Raw genomic sequence first — 24383 nt, 5'->3', positions numbered from 1 at the left:
GTACAGTCCATTATACTGTCCTACACAGTCTAGATTGGCTACTCTGAGGGATAATAACTATTACAAACCCTTCTGGAGCAATACTATACCAAATATTATATGGTTACGATTAATATATATTTGTTAAGATGATTAGCATATGTTGGTTCCTTGATCCCTATTTACCATGTTTAAATGCAAAATAGAGTTTAATTTGGGCGCTCTTATTTTGAAGAAATCCTCATTTCCATACATTTCCATTGACCGGAAGGAGATAGGCGGAGTTCCCCTATGGAGCTCAGAGAACAGATACACTTGGGCGCCTCAGTAAATGATGCTAGGAGAGGTTAGGCCTACACCATTCTTTATCTTTGGTTGCACCTATCAAGACTCGGGACCGCCCATTTGTTTGGGCATTATTATGCATTGATGCGATAAACCAGCTAAAGTCTCTGTCTTACCCCTGTAGAAGCTCATATATAATGACCCTCGTGTGTGTTGTGTTAGCTAGCTGTACAGTTGCCGGAAAGTCATGGAGAGGGCGAACTACAAGCAACTTGTTTTTGGAGCAGAGCCGAATTGGACAACGATTCTGACAGCCACGGCATGCGGGTCATGCGCTTTGGTCATCCTCCTGAGATGGTTCGGCCACCAACAGGCGACAAAAAAAATCCATAAAGCAAGAATTCGAAGAGAAGTGACTCTGCAGCGGGCAGAGAATGCCGTCCGTCAGTTCAAAGAATTGGTATGGTCGGTTTTGGTTTCTGTCGATGATCATTGCATCTTTCATAAAGGGCAGCTTTTCATTGCAGCTTTACTCCCGTCTGTCAGCACCCGGGAACAGACACCTCTCTCATCCTCTCGCTGTCTCTGGCTGAGCTGACCAAGCGTCTGAAAGAGGATACACTGACTCCAGAGGCTGTGTTCCATTCATACATGGAGAAGGTATTCTACTTAGCTACAATGTCAACAGTCTAACTCACCACATTTGTATACATAGTGGTCAGTCAGCTATTTACAATGTGTCTTGTGTGTCGCCAACACTATGTTGCATACACTGCAGTGATCTTTGACCATAGTTAAAGATATCCTATATTGTTCTCTGGAAACCATTAACCCAGTAGAATCATAAGCTACTCTACCCCTTCTGAGGAAGTAGTTACTTTGAGCCAAACTGAAAATAACGTCTCATATGTCACATTGTTTATGTCTATTCACCCCACTTTTTATTTTTTATTTTTATTTTTTTAAATAAATTGGCGTGATACAGTAGGCCCAAATGTATTTAGACCGACATGCATTGCTCCTTTTTTTCCAGTGTTAACACAAAACATCTGCAACTAGAGCGCATGGAAATCAGTAAAGAGCAATCACATATAAGGTCATATTTTTGAGTATGGTAGTACTCGAGAGAGCCCAGTTTTATTCCATGCTGTTTTCCCCACAGACCTTGGCGGTGAATGCGAGACTGAATTGTTGCACTGAGATTCTGCTGGAGAGTTTTGATCAGTTGAAGCATGTTGGGTCCTGTAAGGAAGGTCTCCTTTATGGGGTCCCTGTCAGCATCAAGGAAAACCTGGGATACAAGGTACCAAGTACTATTTGGTGTCATTTCTGTCCTTATGTGCTTTCCCTGTGTATATTGTTCTTATATAACATATTTGTTCATATTTGTTTGATTTGCTTATCTCCAGTTTGTGTTTTCAGGGTGTTGACTCTTCATGTGGTGTTCTCTGTAAGTTGGAGCAGCCTGCCCCAGGCGACAGTGTGGTGGTTAAGGTGTTGAAGAGACAAGGAGCTATTCCCTTCGTAAAGACCAATATCCCGCAAGGCCTTCTAAGGTAAATCATTACAGTACAAGTACACTACGCTACGCTACACTATACTACAGGCATGCAATTTACTGCAAGAGCTGATGAATGTACTATTGGGTAATGCATGGAGGCAGTCACTACTGACACCCATTTACTATAATACGCTGTCATGAGAAAAGAAGATGGGTCAGAATATGACTGATACTGACGGAGCCCTTAAAGGAGGTTTCTTCTTCTTCTTTTCCTCTCTCTCTTGTTCCTGTGTCCAGTTATGACTGCAGCAACCCCATATATGGGCAGACCCTGAACCCTGTCAACCCTCAGAAGACATCTGGGGGGTCGTCTGGCGGGGAGGGGGCACTCATCGGGGGAGGGGGCTCTCTCCTGGGCGTGGGCTCCGACATCGGGGGCAGCATCCGCATCCCTTCATCCTTCTGTGGGATCTGTGGTTTCAAGCCCACATCCAACAGGCTGAGGTAGGTGTGTCTGATCATGTACACTAGACTGTGTCACAAGGCAAGTCTTTTACAATGGCCATAACCCTGAGCACAGTTCAGACAAGATCACAAGACTGCAAGACAACAAAACATGACTTTTATTCCACCTTTTAAACCATAAGTCTGTTTATATGGTTATATTAGACTTGGTTAGATATTGAGCTTGATGTTGAGTTTGATATTGATATTCCTTGTTCAGTGCACGGGGTGCCAGCTCCTGTAGCCGGGGGCAGAAGTCAGGTAAGGTTAATATATACCCCCCAGTACCGGAACAGATAACTACATCATCAGGCAGAGTCATAGCAGAGCAATTTATCAGAGCAGTTTTTGGTGCCAGTAAACTCCAGCAATGTGTTCTTCATGTAGTGTCATCGTCCCTCGGGCCCATGGCGAAGGATGTGGACAGCCTAGCTCTCTTCATGCAGGCTCTGCTCTGTGAGGACATGTTCTCCCTGGACCCCACTGTGCCGCCCATCCCATTCAACCAGCAGGTGTTTTCATTATCACCGAACACGCTATGAAAGTCCATACGTCATAAACTGCAGAATGTAAACATAGCTAGAGACGCTCGTTATTTAGAATAAAGGCAGTAACGTATTGATTCATTTGCTAGCAGAGAGTAGAAGTGGTTGCTAAGTGGCCTTTGTTAACCTTGTGGCGAAACAGTCCACATATTTACCGTTGATTAACTCCCACTCCGTCCTGTCTCCAAAAGTGGCGAGTGTCTCCAGTTCACATTCTGCAGTTTATGACGTGTGGACTTTCATGGCATATTAGTACCACCCCTCAAAGAATTGTGGGGTTTTTAACCACAGTGGAAATGAGACAGAAAAAGGAGTATACCTATTACAACCTCCAGCTCCTACCATCCCTGTGGAGTGGTTAATGCTGTGTTATGTTCCCCAGGTGTACCTGAGCTCCAAGCCCTTGAGGATTGGTTACTATGAGAACGATGGCTACATGCTGCCATCTCCAAGTATGAGCCGAGGCCTGAGGGAGACCAAGGCCCTGTTAGAGAGAGCAGGGCACACGGTAACCACCCCCGCCCCCCAACACACACACACACACACATACACACACACACAGACACACACACACACACACACACACACACACATATAGGGAGGGTGCTTGTACTGTAGTTATACACACTTCAATTTATCATAGAACATTCTCAGCCATGATAATCCTCCCTAAGAGGAAAAAAATAGCACATTTTTATTGTTCAATCAATGAATACTGTGTGATGGAAATCTTTCAGTGAACAACAAACGATGTTTGGTCTCAGTTGAGAGTTTTAATGCATATACAAAGTTTAAACAATTCTACTTACGGCCGGATCAGCATTCCTTCACCAATAGTGTGGATTCAGATACTGATGCTGTGGCTGAGGAGAGGACCGTCCTTAACTCCAATGCTTGTACGTCATAGGTCTAGGGGTAAACATAAACGTGTTCCAAGGTCACATAACATCTTTGATACAAGAGAAGGAGCAGTCGGTTTTGGCTCTTCCTCAGTCACATAATTAAAAATAACAAAGTACATTGGGTCACAGAGAGGTCAATACATATCATATATGACTTAAGCAAAATAGTACAAATATATTTTTTGCCATTACAAATGCCTGATATTTTGACAGCCCTTTACACCCTCTCTCTCTCTCTCTCTCTCTCTCTCCCCTTCCCTGTGTAGTTGGTCCCCTTCTCCCCGCCCAGGCTGAGCTACGCCATGCATGAGCTGATTGTCAGGGGTCTCCTAGGAGACGGAGCCAAAACCCTGCTCAGCAATCTGTGAGTCGGTCAAATTACCCAGAGAGTAGAGCAACTACTAACTAACTAACTAACTAACTTCCCTCTAAATAAAAATAACTATCCTCCCTAACAAACTGTGAAATAAAATGACCTCTGTTTGTTTTATTTTAGGAAGGGGGGACCTGTTGACCCCTGTCTGCGGAGCCAGACTACACCCTACAGTCTACCTCGCTCAGTGAAGAAAATCATTTCTATTGTCCTTAAGCCCGTGGTGAGTGAGCTCAACTTTGTCAGCCGGCTTGTACAGTATGGAAGGCTAAATTGCTATGGAGAGACAACGGCCCAATTCCAAACCAATGCCCCGCCCCTGTACCTTTGTCCTTGTTCACTCTCTCTCACAGGTCTGAAAGGACTGGATAGGTTATTAGCATCATGGGGATATCTTGGGAACCATATATATATCAATACCTTCAAAGCAATTGCATATTTGAATGACAAAACTGTTCATCAATGTTTTGTAGGAACATTTGATTTTATTTGATTTTATTCACAGGAGTTAACAAGAGCTTAAGGATGAGAGTTGGCAGTAGTTGGTCTGAAGTCCCAGATCATTTAGGTGGCTGTGGAATGTGTTTATATTGCATTATCAGGCTTATTCTACACATCCAGGCTAATGTTGTATAAGGCTCCTACAGGCTGTACTGGTCTTCCATGTTATGTTCCTGTCTTGGTCATTGGTGTTATGTTTCTCTCCTTCAGTTTCCTCGTATGGCTGCTTCTATGGATGCTATCTGTGGGGTCAGGTGAGAAGGAATCTCTGACATCTCTGATGTCTGATGCTCATCTTTGCTCTCTAGCTTTAGTTACTGTATAATCATCAGACACCATGGTCTGAAATTAAATGAAATACAACCATAATAAGCCGACCACTGCTTTTTCAACAGCTCTGTATCGGACTTGTGGAGGCAGCATGGGGATGTGGAGGTAGGAATACGTTTTTAAACATGTCTTCGAGTTACAAGCCTAATCAGAGTAGCATATACTGTATGCATTTGTGTCGGCCCCCAGCCAACTCTTGTAAATAGCCAACTCTTGTAAATCAGGCAGTCATGAACATGGTGCTGCTTAGTTCAGCCTCGCAAAATAGAGTGACAAGCCTAAGGGGAATCAGTGCTCGGAGGGAAATGTAGTTCTCTCTGTCCCCCTAGGACTACATCCATGAGCTGATTGCAGAGTGGAGGAGGTCTGAGATGGACGTGCTGCTCTGTCCAATGCTTGGACCAGCCTACAACTTCAACTACTGTGGGAAGCTTACCAGTATGGTTCCCACCTCTTTTCTCAATTGGAGTAGAAATGTTGCATAACCTTTGCTACAGTTCAGTTCTGTGTGTTTCCATAAATAAATACTGTAGATATTGTCCCTAGGGCACATGTGTAATTTGGTTTATTTTTAGTATGAAGTCAGGTCTTACCAGTTATTACCGTAGAACTGTTAGATTATTGACTAATATCATACCTCTCTCTCTCTCTCTCCCTCTCCCCCTGCCCCCCCCCTCTCTCTCCCCCCCCTCTATTTAGGTACTTTATCATACACTGTTCTCTACAATCTCCTTAACTTCCCTGCTGGGGTGCTGCCTGTTTCCACGGTAACAGCAGGGGATGAGGAGGACCTCAGGCATTACAAAGGCAACTATGGGGACCTTTGGGACAAGCTCTTCGTAAAGGTACGGTCAGAGTGTCAAACATATCCTTTCCATCCGGACTGCTAAATAATTAACGGTAAACATGTCTAGTCCCATCCTATGGTGGCTGTTTTCAAGCTAAATATTTAAAGTCAACGTCGATATGTATTCATTTACTTACAAGTATTTCACCACTAAATTTGCCAGGTGAATATTACAGGTCACATGTCACATGTGCAGTTAGATAATTACTGGCTCGGGGGGTTATGAACTCATTGTGGACGTTTTGCTCCAAGGTGAAGGAAGTTTTCAAGCTACATATTTAAAGTCAATATGTCCTTGGCAATCTTAATTACTGGTGTTGGCTGTCCCAAAAATTAGCGAGTGCGAGTGCCTCCAGTTATGTTAACATAGGCCTACATTCTGAGTATGGACTTCATAGCATATGACCAATGATGTAATTCACATATGAAATCAGGAAATATATAGATATAATATGGATTATGTATGTCTATGATTATGACAAAAAATCCAGAGGTCATAACCTCAGCATATAATATTCTTATAATAGTTCATTGATGTTCATCTTCATGAAGCCCAGCTAAAACTATGAATCAGACTGTTTTTCTACATTTGTCCAGTAGATGGAAGCAGCAGCCTGGTTTGGGTGCTGGGTGGTGAAGGCTGGGTTAGGGGACTAACTCCTGTGTTTGTCTGCAGGCTGTGACTGGTGGTGAAGGGCTCCCCGTGGCTGTGCAGTGTGTAGCCTTGCCCTGGCAGGACGAGCTCTGTCTCCGCTTCATGAGAGAGGTGGAGCAACTTGTCAGAGAGAACAGAAACTAAGAGAGAGATGGAAGTGCTGAGAGATGTAGATACTGAGATGCAGAGAGAGATTGAGATTGAAATGATCAGAGAGCCTGGGGGCCTTGTTTAATCAGTTTCAGTGAAAGTTTTATGAAAAGATTAAACAAGAAAAGATTATCAAGAAAAATGACTCTTTCTTTTTAATGAGAACTTATATTTACTTAGAGTATATTTTACAAGATAAATATTGTTTTCTTTGCGCATATGACTCCAAACATGATAACATATATCGTCACAGTGCACAAAGATGTGATAGGTCTTGTATGGAAAAACCTGATAACAGGTTGTTTTAAAAAAATAAAATAATTTTCTATATATATATAGGACCCTAAGGCAGTTTCTCAATAATCTGAAATGTTCTTAGGAAGGTGAGGAGAGTTGAGGAGGGACTGGTCAAAGAAAAGAGGCGAGACGCACTACTGAAACACTCAGCAATGTTGCCTGGGTTCTCATGTACCTACAGCTCGCATAGCCTAAAGTAGGAAGAAATCGGAAATTTAGTAAATATGAATTAATGGTTCATTACACACTCCAGGAAATTGGAAAATTCTGTTGACATCAATTGATTTAAAAATAGAAAATACTAATGAAATAATAATGTATTTGATATTTCTAAATGATAACTTAAATTAAGTATGAAAATGTGTTTTTCATATCGTAAATTAATCTGAACTGAACTGTTAAAATACACTGTAAACTGAACTGTCTATGCACTTTTTGCTTGCACGGTTTTGGAATCAGTCAATACTATATATCATGAATGTCTCCTATTTCATTACTGTGTCCGAGGGAAATTGTCTGCCATGTCATTCCAAAAAGAGCAATAATACATTTTGTTATGTATGTATGTATGTATGTATGTATGTATGTATGTATGTAGATACCTAAAGAAACATGTTTGATCTAAGACAGCTCTTTGGAATTGAATTCACTATAAATGAACCATTTGTCTGTCATCCCTCTAGTCATTCATTGTCAGGTTTATTAGCAATATCAGAATTAAGCTATAGGACAGTAGTAAGTGCTTCTCGTTCCCTCAGCATCTCACTGGCATTCCTTTAATATCTCAGCCAATGTAGCATGAACAGGTAGGGCAACATTAAGGGGAGAAATAGTGTTCCCTCTGCCATTAGGCTAAGAGGTGCCACCGCCTCGCGTCAGACGCACAGGGGAAAATGAAGATGTAGTCTGGCTCCGTTACTCACACACGCTCATGGAGGACGTGTCAGATTCTAGAATGGCATATTTTCTCATTTACTTCTCCCTCTTTCCTTTCTATGTCTCTTCTCTCTCTCTTTCTCTGTTTATCCATCTTTTTCTCTCCCCCCTCTCAAATGTGTCTCCCTTCATCTCCATCTTTGGTTCTTCTCCTTCTCAGCCCTTCCTCTGCTGCCGTCTCAGACTTTATTTCCCCCCCTCTCCATTTCTATCTTTTCCTCTTATCCACCTTTTCTCTCTTACTTCCCCTTTTCCATCTTTGGCCACATCATTATTACTGTATGATTTGTTATTATTATTTTTCATGTAAGATCGTCTTGAATTGTGTGTCCAAATAAACTTAAACTTAAACCCTCAGTCTGTCTCACCCCACTCTATTTACTTTCCCCTTTTCCACATTGCATCTTTTCCTTCGTTCTTTCTACTCTCTCCATCTTTGTGCCACAGACAAGAGCAGATCATTTTCTGTGTGCTTGTGAGTGATTACTGAGTTGCCTCAATAACAGGAAATATTTAGAAAAGCGATATAGACCTAATGATACATAGCACTTCCATCGGCAAGGCCAGTGCACCATGTCCACATATTGTGATTACCCTGAAGTATTGTAAATATGTGTTTCTGTTGGGTTTACATAAATTTACATTTTTTTTAAACTCTCCTGGGATGGGAGGACATTAGGGACAATGTATTTTGTTTTCCATCACAACCGTGACCGTGTTCTTGTTGCTATTCCATTATTGAGTGGAGATAGGCCTATGTGCATGGTAGAGTGAAGTAGAGACATTAGGCATGGAGAGGAGTGTAAATTGAGAGGTTGTTATTAGCATTATCTGTGGCACATGGAGAGAGAGTGTCTGGCTCTCGATGTGGCACTCAGTCAGGGAGCATTAAGCAGTGCAGAGACAGGTCCTCAGGAGAACTTGACATCCTTTGCAAATCCCAGGGAATCTTGAGACTACAGTAGCAATGTCAGACACACACACACACACACACACACACACACACAATCACGCTCACACACAAACTCTAAATTATTCCCTTTAAAAAAAATGCAACTGAAAATGTACAAAAAAAGCATATTTCTTCCAATCAGGAAAATGCAATTGTTTAATTATGTCAGCTGTAGATTGTAGTTGCTGTAACTGACATGTAAGGTTAAGAAGTCTCCTTTGGTTCTTCTCCCCCACAGGAGGAAGGATTCTGTATAAAAACATAGTTTGAGAAAAGTTAGGGCTGAACATTTGATACCCAGACCATACACTGTGTCTACCTGTCTCAGAGATAAGAGAACATCTTCCTGATATATCTACTGCAACACCTAACATCTGACGGTGCCAGCAGGGACCTCATCTGATGTAACGTCTCATTGATAAGAGCAGCAAACACCTAATTTACAGAAACCTCAGGCTATAAGATCAGGTACTTTAAAAGCCATTGCAACATCTTCACACCCTGCTTGTGTGCAAACAAATAAAAGACGATATCGCCCCAACTAAACTAGGATGATTCTGTCTTAATGTGCCATTTCAGGGGCCAAGGAGCCCCACGGTCATTACAGTGCCATAGGATTGCAGGTAGTAATGTTTGTCTCAGCAGGACTCCTGCCTTCCCGATGATCAAAGTGACGGGTTCTGTCTTTGCGATCAAAAAGCCACTTTCAGGGGACATCAGAGTGAGAGAGATTGGCAGCTTTTAGGACTTTGGTCCATTTCACCAGCCATTACTCCCCAATGGGAAGAGCCAACACGAGTAGTAGGAGGGAAATGGCAGATTAGCAGACAGCTGATACAGGTGCTCTTTCAATGCTGCAGGCTCCAGGCTTCTACCTGGGGGCTAGGATCCCTATAACGTATGCCCACCGATTTCTCTATGACAGGATTAGACAGGAGCTCTGAATGATTTTCTCAGATTCTGTGACTCAACAATTCAGTGATCCAGGTTCTAGCGGCTTTAAAGGCCCCCTATCCCAAGTTTGAAAAGCTTACCCTCTGGACAAGGGACACTCTTTTTTTCAGATGGTTCCGCTTCCCTTTTCTGCTGCTTTCAGTCGTTCATCAACCCCCCTGCTTCCACCCCTCCACTCTCCACCACCTCACCACCTTCCCCCCTGCGCATCTGCTAGGTTTGGGTTTCCCTTTCTTCCCTCTGGCTGCTTGCTTGGCCCACGGCCCCTTATAGCCAAATTGGTTTACATTGGTGAGATAAATGCACTGCAAATGCGCTTAAACACGTACAGTAAAAAATGCAGACAGTGCGTGTCAGGATTATCACCCAAGTCAGGGGGAGAAAGGAGAGCGTCTTCACAGCACAAAGCTGGGGAGCCGGAGTGAAGCCTGCAGATATAGTCCGTCTCATCCACTTCTCAGGAGAAAGAGAGGAGGATTTAGCATTTGCATGCTAGTCTGTAATTCCTCGTATTATATAACTTGTCGCCAACAATCAAACTCCTGCGGTATTGTGAAAGTATTGTTTCACATGGGTGAGCACACTGTAGAGTTACTGTACGCTGCTGGCTGGCTGGCTGGCTGGTGGAGGGAGCCTTGGTGGTGCTCCATAGCGGAGGTAGCAAATACAGGATATGTTTCTCTCACCCAAGACGGTGACTGAGACCACCCTAGGCCCAGGCTAGAGCATCTGCCTCTACTTGACCAGGGAAACATTCGTCTTTCAACAGAGAGACAGAAGGGGGCACCCTCCCAAATCTGTAGCTACTGCATGTCACAGGGGTGTGCTTATGTTAATGAATGACAGATATGAGAGCCAGAATTGGAACTCAAGTGACCAGAAGGAGGGCCTCTGCTATGAATAAGAGTCATTAGTCTCTGTACTAGAGTGTCACAATGTTGCAACCATTCTCCTTGTTGAATGCTAACGCAGTGCAGCGAGAGTTCATAGGGAGAGATGAAAGATACTCTCTCAATACTGACGTCAATACTGACGCTGTCATATATCCTCCTTCAAAAAAATGAATGACACTTCAACGCATTTAAGCTAATAAAAATACCTGTTTCTTTCCATTAGCTGTATCGTCACAGATTAGATAAAGCCTCACTTTACTCTGAAGACAAGCAGTGCATAACCCCATTACTGCTCTATGTGGGGAATTACTTTCCCCTTACAGACGAAGTTCACAGGAAACTTTTTTTTTGGTAATTCTTCACCTTACACCTGCTGCTGGGAGATACCGTACTTCCCTCCCTGTCCTGTAGCATCAGTGTAAAAACCCTCCCCATACACAGCCAATGGGATTTGGGTGTAAACTTCCCAGAGAGACCACAGTCATTCACCGCCCCCCCCCCCCCCCCCTTCCGCCCCCTCACAACCCACCCCTCCCTCCTAATCAACGCCCCCAGACCTCCCAACACAATGCCCCCTGAGCAGGCCCAGCACAGAAATCATAGCACACCATTCAATCATTGTTTTTTCCCTCTTTCACCCCCTTTATGGTCCCACTAAAGGTTTTAGCTGGGCAGAGAAGGAGGGCTGTCACTGAGGAAACCTTAGCCCATTGATGAAGTGACAGGCGCTGCCAGAATATGATCCTAATCCTGTTTCCAGCATTCTTTTAGCCCGCTGGCATCGCAATTCCTCCACACATTCTCCGAGCTGTCAACTAGGAAAATCCCTCTAATAGCGCATTGCCCAGATACACATCAAAGAGCTCCTGGAAACCTTCAGCAGCTTAGCGCCATAGACACACACACACACACACACACACACACACACACACACACACACACATTAACCTCAACATACACATGCAGGAAATACAAATGTGTAAACACGCACAGTACCTTTAGATCATACACACACACACACACACACACACACACACACAAACACTCACAGCAGACCACGGCCACACATAAGCTAGAGCAGGCTGTAAACATTAAACATTCATGTCGCATGATTTTTAATATTGGCGTGTTTTTGACTTTTTTTATTTTTCCTTCTCATAATAATTATTCTGTGCTGCAACTTGATATCCAGCAGTTAGGGTGAGATCAAGAGGTTTCTGATCTTAGGGGTTGTGGAGAAAGGGAGTGAGGGACCAGGGGAAACAGGTGTCTGAACTTTGCTGACTGTAGGAACCCTTTCAGTTCTATTTCATCTTATTCTATTCTCACTTAATCCATCGATATCCCAACCAAAGGTAATCTTCTTATGGCAAAGCATTCTGTTTCGGTGCAGCCAAACCTCGACTGACAGAGGGGAGTGGAGGGGGATTGGGGACTCTTTAGAGCCTGACACTGCTTCAGTCATTTCATTTAGGATTAGTTACTCTGCATTGGATGAACAAGTGGCAGGGTTGTGTGTGTGTGTGTGTGTGCGTGTGTTTGTGTGTGTGTGTGTGTGTGTGTGTGTGTGTGTGTGTGTGTGTGTGTGTGTGTTTGTGTGTGTGTGTGTGTATGTGCACTACAGTTTGAGATGGTGGTCTCTCAGCTCCTTGTGTGTTTTTGTGGGTCGGCTGTTACATGTGGAGGCGTCCCTTAGTGCATTGTGTACAATATGTTAACAGTGATTATGGATTTTTGGTTAGTGTAGGTTAGTGTCGGTGGTGAAGTTATTTTTTCTCTGATAATGTCAATAGAACATGTATACTGTATATGTATACTGTATATGTATGTATATGTATACTATATTTGTATACTGTATATCTATTCAGTCCATTTCCACTGAATGCTGTTTCACTTCCTACAGTAGGATGGTGGAACTCCATCCCCCCAATTTAGTCAAACTCCCTACAAACAATCTTATAAAAAAGATTGTGTGTTTTTTGTATGATTGGAGTCTCTCTAAATGTGTGTGTGTGTGTGTGTGTGTGTGTGTGTGTGTGTGTGTGTGTGTGTGTGTGTGCTGTAGGCCAGCCTCCCTGCTGTGGCAGTGATTTCACACTGCAGGGTGGTGGATGGAGGAGAAAGCCCCCTGCTGAGTGATCTGCCATGGTTCAAGAGTTGCTCTGGTTCTCTGACGTGCCACACTGACCTAAGAGGTTCACCAGGTAGCCACCCAAGCTCAAAAGATCTGGGATCTGTTTCCCGAAAGCTTTGTAGCTGAAATAATACTTATTCTCTTTTTAAAATCCAGACTCACTCCTATCCTAAACCAGAAAAGTTCTTAACACATTTTGGTCTTATACTCACAGAAGATTCACCTGCAAACATTACTTTTGCAATTGTTACTCTCTCCTGGCTTTGCGGCTGGCTTATCGGAAGAAATTAAGTACTGCTTAAGCTAAAAACATTTGTGAAACTGACCTCTGGAAAGGCCTCTGAGGTCCACTGACTTTGGACTCACAAGGGGCTCAATTTAATCAACTGGTATTGCAGTTATCAATGCATTAGCATGTACCATTGTACCTGTAAATGTAAATATACCCATCCCATAGTCAAATTAAATCCTGAATGGTTTTGGATACTGTAGAAATAAAAAGTAGACAACCCTCAGCTGTTGATGCTTCCTGTAGTGTAATTTGTGTAAATAAACATAGGCTACAGAACGAAACTGTAGCCTATCATTTGAATCCCTGTCTGAAGCAGGCATCCTTTGAGCATCACCTTTTTTCAATTTGTCTTCCACTGGCCCTTTATTGTTCAGAGCAAATTATCTATATGAATATTAGAAACTGCACATTGTGATCAATCTACTTAAGAATTGTAATTCCCGTCCTATTCATCATGTGAGCTACTGAAATCATACCCTCATTACACAAACATTCTTCATATGTGTGGTTTATTCCCTTGCATTTAACAGATAAATTACTCACATTCAAGTAAACAATTGAGAAATACATGTCTGGGATCTACAATGATAACATACATAGCATTGGCCTGCGTTTCAGCTTTAGTTTTGTTTGGCTAGGCAACAGCATCATCGTTGAATGCATATACAGTCTGGCTCCCAAACATTACATATGTTGACCAGTTTATTTTTAATATAGCTGTGTTCCCCACCCCCTCAGGATTTCATAGGCTTTTCTCTTTTTCTGGCAGGCAGCCAATTGGTTCATTCTACTGTAGGTCCTTTGCATAAAGCCACAATGTAACAATTCAAAAATAGGTTGAATGTTTCCTCTTAAATCCTTCACACAAAAGGAGACATCGATTTACTCACTACCCAGACAGATGGGAACAAACATGGAGGGATATTTACAACACAGAATAAATTCTTGCAGGGACATATAGCTCTAAACAAGAAGCACCATTTCTCAGCTCCAGGGAATTGTGAATTAGGACTGAAATCGGCCAATCTGTCCTGTTGATTAAATGATTTCATGTGAGATGTGAATCTTCCGTCTTCTTCTTCTGATGTTCAGATGTTTGTGCCGTTGTAATCCTTGTCTCAGGATGCATGCAAAGCTCATCTTTATTATTGCTTCTCACTCAACAGTGCTGGCCATAATGCATCTGTCCCAGTACGAGGAGACAGCAATGTGGTTTAGAGGTTTAGCATTCAGTTTGCCATTCCAGGCTGAGTAGGTTGTAGTGAGTGGTAGCTTATGCATTCAGCCCGGGAATGGTGTAAAATAAGTAACGTCCGATAAGGTACTGTTCTAATGTCCATGCCCATTCTCAGTGTTAGTGATAAGATGATACTAGTCATTTCTTCCATTCCCTTCAGTCCCCAGTGATGAGCTAATATGAGCTAATGTCCTTGTGATGAGGTTAGTGGAGGGGTCAGGTCTGGCTGAGCCTGGTGCAGCAGCCCTGGGGGTCAGTTGGGTAGCGTGTCCAGACCCAGGGAGGCTGCGTGCTGCTTGGCCCTCAAACGCAGGTTCTCGATGCTGGTGGTCTTGCTGTTGAGGCTGGGGAGGCTGCCTGGCCCTGGGGCCTGGAGCAGGGGGCTGTTCCACACCTGCTGGGCCTGGGACAGGGACTGGTAGAAGGACTGGCAGGGCAGGGAGCTCAACGGGGAAGACATGTTGACGTTCATGCCCAGGTAGGGCAGGGAGGAGGGGGTGCCCATGTCGTAGGAGGGATAGTGAACCATGTTGTTGGTGGCGACCATGTGCTGACGGAACTGTTCCTGCAGGCGGAAGAGGCTGAGAGGAGAGGAGGCGTAGGAGTTACCCTGGGACAGCCCACTGCTCACGCCACTGGAGGAGGGGATGGAGGGAGAGCCCAGCGGAGAGTCTGAAACACAGAGATGAAAAGATGATTTTAAGCACACTAATGAAATATGCATTCTTTAGGGGAATAAAGGAGAGTGCATCTGTGCTCATTTTATTCCAAAATATTATTCCAAATATTATTGTGGATTATTGAGTATTTATGGGAAAAGACTGAGAAAAAATTTGAACTGTGTTCGAACATTCAACAGTCTCATAAGACATAATGACAAAGGAGTTCTCACCTGGTGTGGGGCTGAGGCGTTTGCAGGTGGGGGAGCCTCCCCTTGGCTGCAGGCACACCTCCCCCTGCACCTCCCCCTGCTGCATCTCCTCCCGTGTCTCCCCCCGGACCCCCCTCAGCTCCTCCTCCCTGTCAGCATTGTCCTCGTTGGCTGACTCGCAATCCGAGGGCTCAGGCGAGGTCACGTTCACCTCCACACTCATCTCCCCTGGCTGTGGCCGTGATGCCAGCCTCTCTGACTCTGAGAGAGAGGAGGAGGTGGAGGGTGGAGGGGGGGGGTGGCCGTCAGCGGGGAGCCCAGTGGTGGTGGTGGTGGGCTCGGCCTTGCCCTCCTCTTGAGAACCCTCGGCCGTGGCAGTGGCATCTTTCTGCTTCTGGAGCTGCTCCTTCTGCAGGCTGCGCTGCTTCTTGCGGAACTTGGCACGGCGGTTCTTGAACCACACCTGGTGGAAGGAAGGATTACAATTGTCATGATATGATCAAAGAAAACCTTTGGATTAGCCCCTCTCCATTTGCTGCCATTGTGTTCCAATTAAGGCTTCAGAGAGAGTTAATACAGCCATTGGTTATGTGATATGCTTTCATAGCATTGTTTTGATTCTCTCAATTATGAGTGACTTCACTCACTCCCACTCACTTCCTCTTAAGCTGATTTGTATTGTACAGTGGACCGGAGGAGGCTGGTGGAGGTAGAAATCGGAGGACGGGCGCATTGTAATGCATGGACTGGAATTTCTACCTCCATCAGTTTCCCCTGCAGTAGGCCTTTGTCGTATGAGAGATTTAACCATTATTTATCCAGGGAAAACGCACTGAGACCAAGGTCTCTTTTAAAGATGTGCCCAAATTCATGATGCATATCCTGTGTTGACTGAGGTGTGTGTCCTCACCTGTACACGGGCCTCAGGGAGGTTTGTGCACATGGCCAGGCGCTCACGCATCACCACATCAGGATAGTGGGTCTTCTGGAAGGTTTTTTCCAGGGCCTCCAGTTGCTGGGCAGTGAAGGCTGTGCGACTCCGACGCTGCTTTCGGTGCTGGGAGCCATATCGGGCCTCAAGGATAATGTCTTGAAATGTGCAGCCGTTGAGAAACAAGAAACATGGCCAATTTAATTGGGGGACAGGTCAGAATTGCTTACATTGCAAGCCACACAAATCATTATAGTGGATATTCTAAATGCTTAGTTCAACACTTTCCTTTTTTTCTGAGAAAAACAGATTGTTCATACTCCATGATAGTTCTTATAGTTGCACGTGTTTGTCGACAAAGGCACACCTTTAAGGCAATGGAATGAGAACAGTTCTTACCAGCCAGTCTCTCGGCAAGTGTGAGCGCGTGCACGGATGGCCTGTAGTCGGGTGCGTGCTGGGCCTGCTGCGCCGCCTGTTGGTGAAGGTTGTACATGGCGCTCAGTGAGTTCATCGCGTGGAGGGAGTATCCGTTAACTCCGTAGTGCTGCATGGCTGTTGTAACCTACAGAGAAAGAGATAAAAGGGCAACGTTGAAGTTGTGGGCCTATTGTATTGTCGTCACGTAATTTAAAAGTCACGAGTAATTAGCTTACACATACACATTGGCTACACGTTGGCTACACATTGGCGACACTTAAACAAAAGTAGTCCTTCAAAATAAATTAGGTAGTATATGTATTTTGAAACTTGTCAATTCCCCTTAGGCCTGGGTAGCATAATTAAAGAATACAGTTTATCACTCATAATACAAATTATTATCAATACTTTTGTTATTGCTACATAATGCATCAAGGCATAGACACATTTGTTCGTGTAATTATCATAGGCCTAATAACTACTTTCAAAATTCATACCGAATGGGCACCTGCAGTCGGAAATTGTCGAATAGCCTGTCTGGTTATAACTGTAGGACATAGACATCTATGTGTGCCTTCTTCTACAGAGGAGGGCTTATGTCATTGAGAAACCCAGCCTCCGCTAACCCCTTTCCCACGGAAAACTTGCTATTTAACCATCATGTCCCATGAGAGTTCGGCGCACTCAAGGCCCTGGGCGCTTATGTAAAATGATTAGCTACCCCTCCTGTGTTATCTCAACATTAATATAATATTGATATTCATACATTCTATGTCACACTTGAGGTTGTGCATGCAAAGCAACGCGATGGGCCTAAAAAGCGCTGGAGTTCAAAACACCAATGAGCAATTAGGCCTATGCCTCGGATAAATTACTTTTTTTCCCCATGATATTACACACTTTATTAATTGTCCTTATTGTTAAAACATACGCAAATTAGACAAGCAAGGACTATTACATTTAAATGTCCGTTTACACATAGGCATATCGGCGTATTAATTAATTCAATAATTTACCGTATTTGAATTGATTCAAGAACTGCATGAATATAATTGTGAACATGTGGTGAACTGTACAAACCGAAGAGGACTTTTTGGTATCTTTTTGACACCAGCTAGATAACGTGTATTGTGTAATTTAACTGGCACACTGTCGTTATAAGCAGAATAATATTTGTTTGAATAAGTAGATATCATCTCTCAAATATTCCCTTTTTTATTGTGATATAAATTGGGCTTCAAAATTCTACGTTCTCAAAGGACATTACAGTGTTATCCTAAATGCCTTTGGCGATCAAAAGCCCTCAGGGTGACCGCGGGAAATGTTTCCAAAGCAATAAATCAAAATACAGAAATACTAGTGTTAGACCACCACAATCACTAGCCAAAATCCACCTTTGATTGCACATTATGATTGTACATTATAACCACACTGATAATAATAATAATAATAATAATAATAATAATAATAATAATAATAATAATAATAATAATAATATAAATTAGAACCTATATAAAATAAACACTGCCCCTATTATCAATATTATCATTATCATTATCATTATCATTATTATTATTATTATTATTATTATTATTATAAGATAACTTGCCTAATAATTACATGATTACATGTACTTTGTCAATTTTGGCTTGGATTTAAATGGTTTAATCATGTAGAATAACATTTAAGAAATAATTACGGTTTACTCATGTTACAAACAATGTTTGAATGCCAGTGCTACAATTCACTCTTTTTCCTTCACTTTTTACCATACTATGGTTGAATGCCAGTAGGCTACCAGTACAAACACAGATTTTGTCCATCTTTTAATTTAGCCTACCATAGAAAATAATATAGGCCTATATTCCAATACACTTATTCTAAAGTCTCCATGAGCCTCCTTTCTGGCTTTTTTTCGTTCCATTGGACAGCCATGAGGGAATGCTTATATTCAACTGAACAGAAGTTATATTGCTAAATATTTACTTTGCTCCCAGAGTATTTGAGTTGAATGGGGGCCGTTTCTCTCAATTTAGATGGCGGCTCCCTTCCAATTTCACTGCCCGGGGGCGTATAGTGGCGGAGATGTATGAGAGGTCCTCTGTGAAATATTCATGGGGATCCCCAGTTGGGTCCCTGTCTAATGTAGGTGCAAATAGGTTTCAACTGCAAGGCTATTAATTTATCATCAGCCCTGACAAGTGAAAGGTGTGTGTGTGTGTGTGTGTGTGTGTGTGTGTGTGTGTGTGTGTGTGTGTGTGTGTGTGTGTGTGTGTGTTTTGTGTGTGTTTTGCTTATGTTTTCAATGGTATAATGGCCGCTTTTGAATATGCAGTGTTTACCCTACACTATAAAGGAATAATTGCTGTACATACAATAGTACACAATTGTATGAGGCTCTTCCTCCCCATTCTGATATTGCTCATGTTTGGGCTAAGTCAGCATAGCCTCTGGGATCTGATTTAAGCCTCATTATGCTAATTGCCGTGGATTTATGTGTTATACCCCAGACACCGTTGGCTAAATATTGCCAAGGGGGTCCACGCCCGCTATAGCCTACCCGTCATGCATTATATCACTTACATGCACTAAACTTGGACCTGCTTACAGACGGGGCTAAACAAAGTCTATGTTTGAAAATATGTATAAATGTTATTAAATAAATTTGAAGCTGAGATTTTATTTAAGTTTGAACCTTGCACGTTATACTGTTGGAATGCTTGGAGGTTTGCATACATTCGCGAAGAAATTGAATATATATAATATATATATATATATATATATATAATATCCAGTTTTTCAAAGTTGCTATAACAAAACTGAAAGAACAACTGAACAGAATTTACGACACACACCTTTGGATTTGTGAATAATAACACATTCATTATTACATTAAACGAAGATCATTTCAATGTATCTTTCATTCCATCCTTCAAAAGTTCTTACCTCTCACGCCGAACTTGGAGTAGACTATGTCCACAGTTTAAAAAATGACTGGTTGTCAAATAGTCTCCTTATATCTTTAGGCCTATTTCTAAATTCCGTGATGCACTTATTTTAGATCAACTGTCCAAACTCCGTAAAGAAGGCTACTGTCCTCTTTGAAAAATATCGTAGTCCGTTTTCTTCGCGCAGTGCTCTCTCTTCTGTGTTCCTCGTGAGTGTGGGAGAATTCAGAAAGCTGCCATCTATCGGGCTCGCGCACGAGGAAGGGCTTTAAGGAGCGCCTGGTGAGGTCATGCAGGATTTCAACTGGTCCTCTGCTGTGCCAATCAACTGGGTTTTATACCCCAGCATTTCTCACCGTTGATTTATACACCGTTCAATTCTGAACCCATGTCTAGGCATTTTTGCCAACATAAATGTTATCAAACAGGCTACATCACAGCTTCTTTGTATATAAATGTGTAATAATAAAATCTCTGTTAACTCATATTTATCAAGGGCTTATAGCCTTGCCTTTGTCATGAATTTGGCCAAAAAACAACAATTATTTTAATCATCATCATTGTTATTTGGTGTTGTTATTGTTGTTGTTATACTATGCTATAGGTATTATCATTAGTAGTAATTTAACACAATGACACAAATATGTATTATTTATGATTGCTATTTGCATTTAGTTACTATTATAATGTTTTTTTGTTTATCACCGATAATACTAGAATTGTTGCTATTGTCATTGTTATGAATATTTCTGCTAGACCTATAAGAAACTGATAGAAGCTCATCACTAGCCCCCCAACATTATCGTTATGTTAATTACAGAAATCCACGTTTTTGAATCCAAGTAATTCAAATAAATTTTTAGATTGTATACTTATTTTAAATGTTGGCCCAAGCACTTGAATTGGGTTAATAAAATATATAGCCCTATATATAAAAAACACATTTTCAAATGGAATTTTGCAGTTCTTGGTATGAATTTTGTACATTCCACAATACATTTGCAAAAGTATGCAACAGAATATGAACTACATGTCATGGTTGTGCAGATAAAAACCCATGGCCGGTCGAATGCCAAAGGCTTCAATAACGCTTTGATTACAGTGATTTGAAGGCTTGGGGGTGTTTAACGGGTTGAATTACTCATGCGTTAATTTTATTTGCTTTTCGACTTTGTCGAACTATTTGCCGAGAATACTGCGGTGGAGAGATGGCTAATAGATGCCAGGCTACTGCCTTTAGAAACTCTCCCGGCCCCAAAGGATTTAGGTTAGGATTGGGGAGACAAGACGCCATTTCAGCCTCCAAAAAAACTGTCTTGAAATGACTGCTGGTAAGAGGATTAAAACAATAATGCCCCTCTCTTCTTCAAGGTTTTTAGAAAAGATTTCTTCTCCCGGAGAAAAACCGTTTAGGCTGGAATTAAGGGCAGCAAAAAGTAGCCTTTTAATGTAAAGCTTGCATATTTTGCTGAATTTCTCCAAGAGCGAGAGCGAGAGAGAGGCAGGGTGAAATCCTAAACTCGATTTGATCTCTGGCCATCAGAAGTTTTAAGACTTCTGACAAAACATCATATGTGAAAGGGCGTGCAGTCTCACGCCTGAGCCACAGTCCAGTCTCAGGTTAACAACAAAATGAGAGTGAAATATATAGCTATGTCATTTAATTCAGTTTAGATAGCCCGATGCACTGCTGATATCTTCTCGCGAAATTCTCACAAATTGATTGATTCATTAAAATGTAGACCTATACACGAACGGGGAAAACGGCATTGGTGATGTGTGACAATTATTTGGATTTCATATATGTTTTTCCCAATATTAGGAATCAATGCAAATGAGGGAAATAGTAATTATTTAAGCATTGTAGGCCTAAATGATGAGTGAGCTGATTGGCAGGTTAGCGGACGGGGTAGCCTACTGACATCTTCTTTAGGCTACACAAAAAATTGATCAACAAGTGAATTCATCAGCATCAACAATACTTTATACATGGCACTCGTATTCTTTACCAATTGTTTGTTCTGATATTTGGGAAGCTTTCGATTCTTTCAAATCGACCCTCTGCTCCTCTCTGTCTTTTGTCAGCACAATATACCAGTGAGTATTTGGGTCTGGGAGAGAAATCGGATTAACTTGTGAACCGATGGAAATAAGAACTTAAACGGGAGGTAAATCTGGGCAGTGTCTCTTTGTGGGAACCGTTTCTAAAGCAATTAAAGCGAGAAGGAATTCCTCTCAGCTGCTCTTCCTCAAATCAGCTTTCTACAGAACTTAATGCGGGCTAATGTCCAGCGCGTCTGAAGGGTTTAAAAGCAAGTGTCAAAACGGACTCGTATTAGAGTGATATTAGGATACTGCTGCCACTGGTCTCTCGATCACTCACTCTCTCTCTCCCTCGTCTCTCCCTTTCGCTCCATCTCATCATCCTAAAACCCACTGTAACTTCCCAAGCCCTTATTTTCAAATTCATCTCAGATTTCCTCGGATTTGGATCGCGCACTCATTGTTCTCCACATACCGCGTTTCTGCTCCGTTCATACTTTATCATGTTAAAGCCTCTACAGACGTGAATTATCGTCTTTGCTCTCAATCATCTTTGAGGAATGACTTAGGCGCCCGCTTGCTTTCAGGATAAAACGTTATCCATTCACATCAGACTTTGCCAGTCTATGTATTCATGCTAAACAAACTCGAGCGAAAAATAAACGATATTTGGTTACACTTTAATTGTGTTTATAACGCATGAGCGTTTGTAATTTTACCACAAAAAATTGGAGGCCTACTCCATTTTCTACTGATATTTTGTATCAAATCGAGTGGAAAGTTGAGGCCCTCAAAGCCCATTAACCGTCATTATTCGTTTTTTCTTTACTCCATGAATACATTATGCTTCCAATCCAACCGCTTTAGCCTTACTGCTCTCAGTCAAGGGTATTCTAGCCTGTGCCCATTTAGATGAAATTAATCATTGTGATCTATGGTTTAGAATTGACTGATACCTTGGGACATGTGTGACTAGAGTAACAAAGCAACTTGCCAGAAGCAGTCTTTTGGACATGTTATTAGCAGGGCCTTCACCTTAAAGATTTTCCTCCACGTGTTGGATACCTGCTTTGAGTGGACAAATCGGCTTTCCATTATAGAAACCTGCATTTCATTTTCTGAAATCACTTTGCATATGTCAAGGGTCCATGGTCTGGACTAGTGTAAAGTACTGTAGCTACTACATGGACACACACACACACACACACACACACACACACACACACACACACACACACACACACACAACACACACACACACACACACACACACACATACACATACACACACACACACACACACACACACACACACACACACACACACACACACACACACACAGTATGTTCCTTATGTGTGTTTGATATGTTTTATATCATGCCTATCTTCTGTAAAGCTGGTCTGATCTTCAGACAGCATCACGATTGTCATAGTAACATTTATTTTTTTCAGTCATGTTTCTCATAGCCATATGTTCTAGAGGAAAAGAGGAAAGTTTGACTTTTTAACACCTCTGATGGTCTCCAGTCTTATTTTGTGTCAGGACCTGGGGCAATCTCATGTAATGGTCCTACAGTGAGGGTTAGCGTACTTAGTGTGTCCAAATCAGGTTTATTATTCTTTTTGACATATAACAGCTCAGTTGGGAGTTTTATACTCACATGTAACATATTTCTTACAGTACATCAGGTCCAGTAACAGGCAAGGTGTTAGGCTATTTAGAAGCTGTTGGGGTGGCAGAATTTATGGTTAAATATCAAGGAGCCATAATTTGAAGCTGAAAATACTGTAGAGTAGTTTTTTTTACTGTAGAGTAAATTTAATATATAAGCGAGACACTTTTTATGGGGAGTATATACCATACGTTTGGCTAATTCCATCTGTACATGGATCTGTAAATAGTGGCACTGTTTTGCCTTTGGGCCCTTTGGTGGAAAGGGTGTTACTCTAACCATGAACCTCATATTTTTAACATTAACATTCATTTCAACAAGTGGGGAAGTTGAGATTTGTAGAGGTTATCTGTCATTGACTTCATCAGTAGGCCTTTACCCTGATCCACAGTTGAGGTGTTGTTTGATTTCAGGCCATATTGGGTCCTGGGTACTAGATACTCAATAGCACCTTGTAGTTTGAATGCAACCTGCAGACACACCAGTGTACATGCCATGCTGCACCAGAGCTATTCCTCTGAACGGTTTGCTCTGGCAAACTTGACATATTGAAGTTGGCAGGTTTGTTTCCTCCCTTTTTCCCCGAGGCAGTCTTTGGTTGTCCCCCTTAGGCTGTGGCCCAGCACAAGGGCCGCTATTGTAGAGGCCTAATCCAGGGGCTACACAGCTTTAGCAACATGGAGGGATAAAAGCCCATCAAACCACTACTTTATGGGGGCAAATCTTCCCTAATCCCTCGCTTTATCTAAACAAAAGGAGAGAAACAAGAGGATAGAAAAAAAATAGTGCAGACACAGGGCAAGACCTGGAGCTAAGATGCAAAGAAGTAGTTTCACTGGAGAAGCTAACCATTTCTGACAGGCTTTCACCTCAACAGTGACAAAAAACGGACACCAGGATTCCAAAAGGACCATGCTTTTTTTTTTTTTTTTGCTTCAAGATCCCTATCAAAGATAGGCTTACATTATGTAAGGATATTTTTATATACACTTATATGTATTCATTGTTTAGATAACTATAAGCAAAGTGTTGATCTGTTGTTTTACCAAAAAAATGATATTAGCCTGGAACTACTTATTTGATTTATATGGCCGACACTGCGTGATCTGGACCCTTTTATTGTTGCTCTTTTCTCATACTGAGACAAGGAACTATGGTATCTTTTCTGTCCCACCACACACACACACACACACACACACACACACACACACACACACACACACACACAC

At 42.2% G+C, this 24383-nt stretch overlaps 2 protein-coding genes across 2 annotated transcripts; one reads left to right on the top strand and one right to left on the bottom strand.

Moving 5' to 3' along the window:
• Positions 1-300: 300 nt before the first annotated feature.
• On the top strand, positions 301-8180 carry faah (fatty acid amide hydrolase). Its single transcript, XM_083672271.1, has 15 exons — positions 301-724; positions 811-924; positions 1427-1567; positions 1687-1820; positions 2063-2269; positions 2490-2530; positions 2657-2781; positions 3197-3322; positions 3983-4080; positions 4213-4312; positions 4801-4844; positions 4986-5025; positions 5250-5358; positions 5620-5765; positions 6444-8180. Exons 1-15 carry the CDS (start codon positions 512-514, stop codon positions 6564-6566), a joined length of 1761 nt encoding a protein of 586 aa, XP_083528397.1. The 5' UTR covers positions 301-511; the 3' UTR covers positions 6567-8180.
• A 6340-nt stretch (positions 8181-14520) lies between these two features.
• Positions 14521-16622, bottom strand: LOC310805602 (diencephalon/mesencephalon homeobox protein 1-A-like; the record flags this gene model as incomplete). The annotated part of the gene is made up of 4 exons (XM_083671358.1): positions 14521-14939; positions 15160-15601; positions 16049-16227; positions 16469-16622. 4 exons carry the CDS (start codon positions 16620-16622, stop codon positions 14521-14523), a joined length of 1194 nt encoding a protein of 397 aa, XP_083527484.1.
• Positions 16623-24383: the final 7761 nt, after the last annotated feature.

Source organism: Argentina silus (genome assembly GCF_951799395.1).
Source record: "Argentina silus genome assembly, chromosome: 6".
Taxonomy (NCBI): domain Eukaryota; kingdom Metazoa; phylum Chordata; class Actinopteri; order Argentiniformes; family Argentinidae; genus Argentina; species Argentina silus.
The sequence above is the reverse complement of the archived record's forward strand: the minus strand, read 5'-3'. Positions and strand labels throughout refer to the sequence as shown.

Coding starts and splice junctions, on each gene's coding strand:
- faah (XM_083672271.1), top strand. CDS start 512: ATGGAGAGGGCGAACTACAAGCAACTTGTTTTTGGAGCAGAGCCGAAT. Junction 725..810: donor TCCGTCAGTTCAAAGAATTG/GTATGGTCGGTT, acceptor CCCGTCTGTCAG/CACCCGGGAACAGACACCTC. Junction 2,782..3,196: donor CCATCCCATTCAACCAGCAG/GTGTTTTCATTA, acceptor TATGTTCCCCAG/GTGTACCTGAGCTCCAAGCC.